Source organism: Octodon degus, unplaced genomic scaffold (assembly GCF_000260255.1).
Source record: "Octodon degus isolate 3935 unplaced genomic scaffold, OctDeg1.0 scaffold00018, whole genome shotgun sequence".
Taxonomy (NCBI): Eukaryota; Metazoa; Chordata; class Mammalia; order Rodentia; family Octodontidae; genus Octodon; species Octodon degus.
In genome coordinates, this window is record NW_004524594.1 from 14,485,341 (window position 1) to 14,493,524 (window position 8,184).

The 8,184-nt window shown below is 37.5% G+C and overlaps 1 protein-coding gene across 1 annotated transcript in view; it reads right to left on the reverse strand.

The window, feature by feature from the left end:
* Caprin1 (cell cycle associated protein 1) overlaps positions 1 to 8,184 on the reverse strand; it is a 39,555-nt gene continuing 31,371 nt past the window's right edge. The window contains exons 15-19 of the mRNA XM_004627305.2: positions 7,408 to 7,558; positions 3,703 to 3,897; positions 3,034 to 3,134; positions 2,638 to 2,701; positions 1 to 1,092 (exon numbers count right to left, since the gene is read on the reverse strand). Of these exons, the coding sequence (XP_004627362.1) occupies positions 1,028 to 1,092; positions 2,638 to 2,701; positions 3,034 to 3,134; positions 3,703 to 3,897; positions 7,408 to 7,558 (576 nt within the window). The 3' untranslated portion in view covers positions 1 to 1,027. The remainder of the gene's footprint in view (positions 1,093 to 2,637; positions 2,702 to 3,033; positions 3,135 to 3,702; positions 3,898 to 7,407; positions 7,559 to 8,184) is intronic.

Consider the following 8,184-nt stretch of genomic DNA (forward strand, 5'->3'; position numbering starts at 1 on the left):
CACATACTGGTGCTTTTCAAAAGATAGCAATTTAAAAGGGTGGTAGCAGCAGGCATTTGATATCTTTTTTTAAGAACTTTCAAGCTGCAGGAGAAACATGTGATCAAGTGTTATGATTATCCATTAGAGACTTTCATCAATATCTGTACCAATTTAGGTAACAATACAGCAAGATCCAAGGATTAGTGATGACAATGTACATGTCATAAGGACTGATATATAGTACCAATCCTTATAAGTCATTGCCTCAAAGACACTGTTAAGTGTTCAAAATATATCTAAATAATTCACATTAAGTACAGAAGTGGCCCATTCAGATTATTTCCCATTATGCTGCATATTTTTCAGAAAGTGCCAATCAAAGCCTAATTTGCATTTTGGCTTTGTCTTACAGTTATCAGTTGTTAAAAAGCAATTTCACGTGTTTTTAATCACAGTCTTTGTCCAGATAAACAGTGCTGTGTCCAAGCTGGTGGCCAGCCTTCCATGTGTGATTAAGGGCCCATGCATAATTTGGTACACCTCTAAACATTTAGTGCTCCAATTTAACTGGAAAAGCTGTGAAATGCAGTTGTTTTGCCAAACCACACTCCACTCCTTCCATCTTCCTCTCAAGAAAAATTATTTGTCAATTGCCACTGAAAAGCTCTAGGGCTGACTTGTAGATTGTACCCAACGTCCAAGAGTCAGACTTGCTTTTGTTCAAGCCACTTCAAATAACTATGGAGATATTATCACCCCATAAAGTATGTTATGTTTTACTCCTAAGCAAGGGTGAGGAATCTGAGTATCATGTGCAAGGCTCAAGATGACGCTTAGGACAGAACATGCAGAGTAAAAATAGTTTCCTTCCATATCCAGGTAGTATAAAGCTGACAACTGTAGTCCTGTCTTTATGGGATGAAAACAGTCCCTTTACAAATTTCCTGAAAGGGAGAACAAATAGATATAATAACTCTTCTGGTAACATATTATGGTACACTGGCCAGTGTGTTTTTGGCGATTAAACATAATCCTGTGAATCAGATTAATTCACTTGCTGAGTGTTCATTTGCGGCATTCCTCTGTTGGGTCTTGGGGGCCCTCCACGACCTAGAAGACAAAAATGGCATTTGATTTTTCTTTCAAATACTGTTTGTTTTGCCTTCAAGCAGATTTTCATCTGAAGTCAAGAAGCATGTGGATAGAGCTTGTCATATTATTAGGTTTAAGAGGCCAATTCTTCAGTGTTCAAGTTTCACCCTTCCTGGAAGTTGTCATGCGTCAATTTGCTCATGTTCTCTAGTTAAAAGAAGAGTAGAGCTAATGGAGTATTCCACCAGTACTCATTCATTCATTCATTCAACAAGTATTTATTGAGTGCCTACTATGTGCCAGGCACTGTCATCAGGCGTTGGGAATAGATACAGCAGCGAAGACAGACAAGGTACCTGCTCTCACGGAGCTCACATTCTAGTGTACACTCTAGCTTACATTTCAGTAGTAAGTAACATCATTCTATCAAAATTAATAAAAGCACCAGAATGAAAACAGACCTTATTACCTAAACTGTAAAAACTAAACCACATAACATTCAAACTTTTATAATGACTTATAACAGATAAAATAACTTTTTACATGCTGTTAAAACAGATTTTAGCTACCAGTTAACTTAACTTTTGTGTAGACTATGCTACAAGGTGAGAGAGAACATAACCCATTCACATGCAAATAGCTTTTGACACTTGTGGTCAAGTCAGTAATTTTCAAGTGATCCATTAATTAAAAAAAAAAAAAAAAAAAAATGCACCTTTTTGCTGGCCAGATGCTACTAGCATTTAAATCAAAGTACTTTGTAATTGCTCAATATACATTTTATACATGTTATGGCCAATAAGTAGAGGAAACGTATTCAATGTTTTAACCTCCTTCAAATCAGAGAACCATTTAGAACATCAGATTACATAAAATGGTAGCTCTAATTGTTAAACAAGTTAACTTCCTGACCAAGTCGCAAGGAGTTTTCCAACAATAAAAAACAAAAGGGAATTCTTTAAATCTGTAGTTTTTAAATATAGTTTAAATATAGAAAGAATTTTGGGGATTTTGTTTAAAAATCAGAAATAATGTGATATTTAGATAACTTAATAGTGGCCCAAAAGGCATTATAATTTCAATTAGTTCTACTATTTCTAACTGGTTCTCTAAGTGTGACTATGGCTTATCTGGCCATTCAAGGATTACTAGTCCTAAAATATAATATGCATGTTTCAAAAATGAATGAGGAATAATAAATTTATATAAATGTTCAATCTCACTCCAAAAATGTCTTACAAAAATGTTTCAGTAAGTACTTCCTAAAAACATTTAGCAGGTTTTAGGACCTGAAAAATAATTTCTAGTTGGAAAAACACTTTTTCTGAAGAAGAGAAAATGTTCTGGTTTTCAAGACAAGTTTATATAGTAACAGGGAAAGTCATTCAAAAATTAAAATTTTGATTTAAGATTAAGTTTCAGAAACAGAGCATTTCATTTAATCCCTAGCAACAAGTCTGGCAAAGATCAGCATATTCCTAACATGTAACCTACAAGCAGACTACGAACAGCTCTTCCAAGGCCAGAACAGATCCAGCTAGGATCACCACCACAAAATATTACCTCGTGGGGCTCCCCGTGGTCCACTCTGCCCAGAGCCTCGCTTGAAATTCTGCTGATATCCATCCTAAAAGACAAGCTAGTTAGTACCGTAAACAAGAAAGGGCAATTTTAATAAAATGCTTACCCCTCTTTCTTAGAGTTCAACACTTGGAGAATACAGAGCTCCTTTTTCTTTTAGACACTTCAAAAACCTATTCTATGGTTCCATTTCTATTATACCCAAGAACATTTAATGAGATTAATTTTCCTGCTCTTGAAAATCATTGTTTTTAATAGTTTCCCAATTATCTATATTGATGACAAAGGAAAGCAAGAGCCATCATGCTCTGACAGAACAGATGGACATGAGAGCACCCCAAATCACTTCATTCCTGAAGCCAACTGGCATTTACCTACCCGCTGGTAGCCAGAGTAGTCCCGGGGAGCACTGAACTGAGACTGTGTATAACCACTGCTGGGAGTGTTAGAGAATGAAGGGCGGTAACCATCATAGCCTCCTGAAATTTAGGACAAGAAAATAGTAACTTTCTGCTCTTCACAAAGAATTTTTTAATTTCTTATTAATGAGAAAGGGGAGGACTAGAAAAACTGTAAGCCATACTACTTAATATGCTACTAATTCTGTTTATTTTCTAATCTGTTTATAAATATCTTAACTGCCATCCACACCTATAAATACACACATATACACAACAATGACAACAAAAAGGCAAAAATCCCATAAAGTCTAATACTCAAAAAACTATTACTCAGAAGTTTGATAATGATTTTGAAGGAAAAAAAAAACTGCCCATTTTTATCATTAAATATACCTAAATATCCTTTAAAATTTGAGACAGGGTTTCACTATGTAGTTCAGGGCAGCTTTCAATTCACTATGTAGTACAAGCTGGCCCTGAACTCATGGCACTCCCCCTGCCTCAGCCAAGTGCTGGGAGTACCATCATACCTCGCCTGAAGTGTTTAAACTCTACATAAGCAAAGCAGAGAAACACATCCTTCCTTAAAACCATGACATAGTTCTACCTATTTTAAAAAGCAGCAAACAACTTGAAACAAGCTTACCTCTGAATCCATTGGCAGGGCCCCGGTATCCATTCATCAAGCCTCTAGCGCCCCTGGAACCTCCACGGGACACACCACGACTATTATAGTAAGGCTGACTGCTCCGAGGAAACCCAGTATTCTGCTGAGGAGGCTGCTGGTGGTTGCCCGTCACTTGATGAGGCTGGTCCTGGGAACCATGGTAAGTGCCAACCACTGTAAGAATAAAGCACAAACATCATACATGTGTGCACCTGTAGGCGACAGCTTGGCGCCATTTGTTTTCCCCACATGTTTTCTAGTTTAAGGAGTATCTCCTATAGTCTCAAAATTTAATTATCTCTAAGTAAATTTACATACTAACAATAGGAAAACTATATACTAAAGTCTTTTTTTTCCTACTCATAAATTAAGCCAAGAAAGGTACAATTCCCAATAATTCTAATTATTTATTTATTTAGTCTCGCTATGCAGCTCAGACTCATAGTGATCCTCTGTCTCAGCCTCCCCAACGGTAGGATTACTGGCATGCACCACCATGTCCAGTTTCAGCTGCCTATTGGGCCTGCAATACTGGGAAAGCGAACCCGCGTCCTTGTGCTTGCCAGGCAGGTACTTAAACCACCCAGCTATCTCCCAGCCCTCTTCACAATAATTCTAAATTCTTTGACAGCACAGTACACAATTCCATGTTTCTAAGCCAATGATTTTAAAAGAATATATATCTTAGGGACCGGGGAGATGGCTCAGTAGAATAAGTACTTCCCTGGCAAGTGCAAGGGCCTGAGTTCAATCCCTGGTTCTGCCAAAAAAAAAAAAAAAGAATATCTATCTGTATCTACCTATCTTCCACATATACATTTGAGTGGAAGGGAGGGGTCTCACTATAGAGCAAGCTGACCCTGAACTGACTACAGCCCACGCTGGCCTCAACTTGGGATGATCCTCCTGCCTCAGTCTTCTGAACGCTGGGATTACAGAAGCATACACCATCCCCAAAGAGGACTATATGCTACTAATATCTGAAAGGCATCTACCTTTTAGCACAAGGGACCCACAATAAGTCAAGAGACACGCTGAAACAGTGCAATTACCATTTTGTACCATTTAATTACTTTTTATTATAAAAATCCTTAAGTATTAATTTATCTTAAATTCCCCTTAGTACTTAGTGTAACATAAATCACAGACTCATAGATAAGAAATTATAGGACAGATCATGCCATCAATTACAATGCTATGTCAACAGAAGCCTTCCAATTTAAACTTAATGCCTGACTTCATTTCTAGTCTTCGAAATGACAAGCATGGCCAGTTGAAGACAGTTAAAATGGCATTCAATCCAGTTCAGAGTAAAGTGTACCTATAGAAGGCTCACATTACTTTGAATATATAGTTACCAAAATAGGAATAATAATGCAACACAGAAACTTTCAGCCACTGAATACCATGGTACATTTCTAGTATTAACTACAATTGCTATAATTCACAAGACAGGCAAAACAAAGTTTTCTTAAGTATCTTCAGAAGTCAAGGAAATGTAACAGAACAAAAGCCTTCACCCAAGGCTTTGAGCAGTGGCTAGATTACCCACACACCTGCCTCACACACACATTAGGACACAAAGCAAAAAATCGTGACTCTTCAAAACTCTACACCTGACCTACTTTACAGCCTAAAACCTTGGTGTTTTCCAATAAAAAAAACCTAAAGAATGTATAGGGACAGATCATGGATCCTCTGAACTTACTGACCAACTATACCACTCATAGTGTAATGTTTCTACAGATTAACTTTGATTACATCCCTCAAATTTAAAAGGAAAATATGGTCTTTACTTAAAATATATGAGAATTCCTTATTGTTTATGAAAGTATAAACTTATAGTCTATGAAGAAAGCCACGAATCTATGTGAGATCCTTTCCATGTTATTTCTGATTAGATACAAACTCAAAGCAGTATGTCTGGAATAATTACGATACATTGATTTGTTCAACAAATATCAGATTGCCAACAACATACCAAGCTTGTTCCTAGACACATGGGATATGTCAGTTGGCAACACAGGCTTGGACAGATACCTTTGCTCTAATGAGATAATTAAGTAAAATGAAAGTCACCAAGAGCGAGTTGTATTTGGGAAGAGTAATGAGAAGAGGTCCCTGAGAGGTGATATTGGAACATGGACATCAAAAATAAGCAGCAAGCGGTGTAGAACTAAGCAGGAAAAAAAAAAGAACTAAGGAGATTTATACAAAGTGGTGCCAGACTCCTCATAATTTATTGAGAGATTTTGTTTCTGTTCTTTTTAACAATACAGGAAATAATACACTGTTAGCTCACTTCAGTCATTCCACAATGTATATAAATTTCAAATTAATTCATACATGGTAAGTATATACAGATTTGTCAATTAAAAATATATTGGCTGGGGGGCCTGGCCCTAGCTCAGTCCTTTAAGTGGCTGCCTCCACAAAGCTGTCAGCCTCAGGTTGCTAGAGTTCGAACCTCACAACTCTCCCGCTGGCCAAAAGTGCCCTGAAGGCATTCGAGGAACAAAAAAAAAAAAAAAAAAAAACCAAATTTTTTATTCCAAAAATATATTGGCTGGGCATGGTGGTGCAGGCGTATAATCCCAGCACTGGGAAGGCTGAGGCAGAAATTCAAGCTCAGCCTCAACTACATAGTAAGACCATACCTCAAAAACCAAAAAATTAACAAAGTCTACCAACACTGTCCAAAGGTGCCAAATGTACTTGTTCCACAACTAATTTCTGAATACACAGCAATAAACTAGTCAAAGAATCTGTTTCATCATTCAACAGAACTGTAGCATATCTATCACACTATAACTAATTCAACCTCCACATTCAGTAAAGGTACTGGGCACTACAGTGATATGTAAGAATTCCCTACTGAAAAATCTGTAGTGCTAAGCCACGTGTGTCAAGAAATGGAACAATTAGAAAATGCCACATATTTAAAACCAGTCTGGTAGAATTAAAAAATTAACTCCTATGATTTCCACAGGACTTGTGAGTTTGTTGGTGGGGTTCCAATTAATGCCAAAGAATTAACCAGAGACCTAAAAATGATACTTCATGCCTTATAAAATATAAGGCTGGGGGCTGGGGAGATGGCTCAGTGGTATAAGCGCTTCCCTGGCAAGCACAAGGGCCTGAGTTCAATCCCTGGTTCCACAAAAAAAAAAAAGGCTATAATATCTCTAACAACACTACTATGGTGACAGGTATAGAATGTACCCAAATTATGAGCTTATTTGTCAAAGATTTTGTTTGAACTTACTCCACAAAATAACATAAGTCACCAACCAGTAACTGTAAGGGAAACCTTTACTACAACTTAGTATAGCAAAAAGCAAAGAAACCCTGTTTCTCAACTTCATGTAACTGACTTATTGCTAGCTATCACGCTAGAAAGCTCTAAGCCATCAGCAAATAAAAGTTCATCACAATGGAAGTAACAAACTTAACAAACTTAATTCCAATTAAATCATACAATAAAACATGTATATTATAAAAGTTCAATGACCAAAACTAAAAAACAACAAAAAGAGTAAGGCCTCCAAAAGAACAATATGATCTTAATTTAACCTATAATTCACAATGCAAAGGTTTCCACAGCCTACTATAACAAAGCTGTTGCCTCACCCCCTGGTGACACTGTTGGGAGAGAAAGCAGGCAAAAATGACACTGGCTCCTACCTGTTTGCAGCTGTTCTTGCTGGAGCTCGGTCTGTTCCACTTGGTGGGGCTGACTGGGAAAGCTCTGGTTATAACTGGACTGGTACTGGTTTGGCTGCTTTAAAGTCTCTGGTTCATTAACAGGAGGAACTGGGGCATTCATATTGAATACCTGGGAGGGAATGAAGTGAACGATCAGCGCCTCCCTTCACTCCCTGCTTTCATCACGGCAGATCTCAATGCTGCCTTTCCCACAAACGTAAATGAAAAATCACAGAAGTCTCAAACATATATGTGTCACAATAAAAGGCACAACAAGAAAAATATTCAGCGCAAATCAATGTAAGACAAATGCAAACTTCTGTTGCAGTACCACTTGTAGAAATTTAATCTATGAACCAAGTTGAAAAATTGATGCCTTTATTTCATTTTTGATATTTTAAGAAATTAACGGGGCTGGGGAAGATAGCTCAGTAGAATAAGCACCTGCCTGGCAAGCGCAGAGCCCTGAGTTCAATTCCCAGTACCACAAAAAAAAAAAAGAAGAGGAAAAAGAAATTAACTCTAATTATTCCTGTGAGCAGTGACTTTGCTATGTCCCACAGGTAAATTTCCATTTTTTCTTCATTCAAGGCGGGGGTCCCACTCGGCAATTCAAGCGGACCACTAATTAGCCCAGAATGGCCTAGAATTTGTAGCAGCCTTTCCTCAGTCTCCCAGATGCTTGGATTACAAGTGTTGTACCACCATAACAGCTCTAATTGTATTATTTTCTAGAAATTCTCTAACTTAAAGATA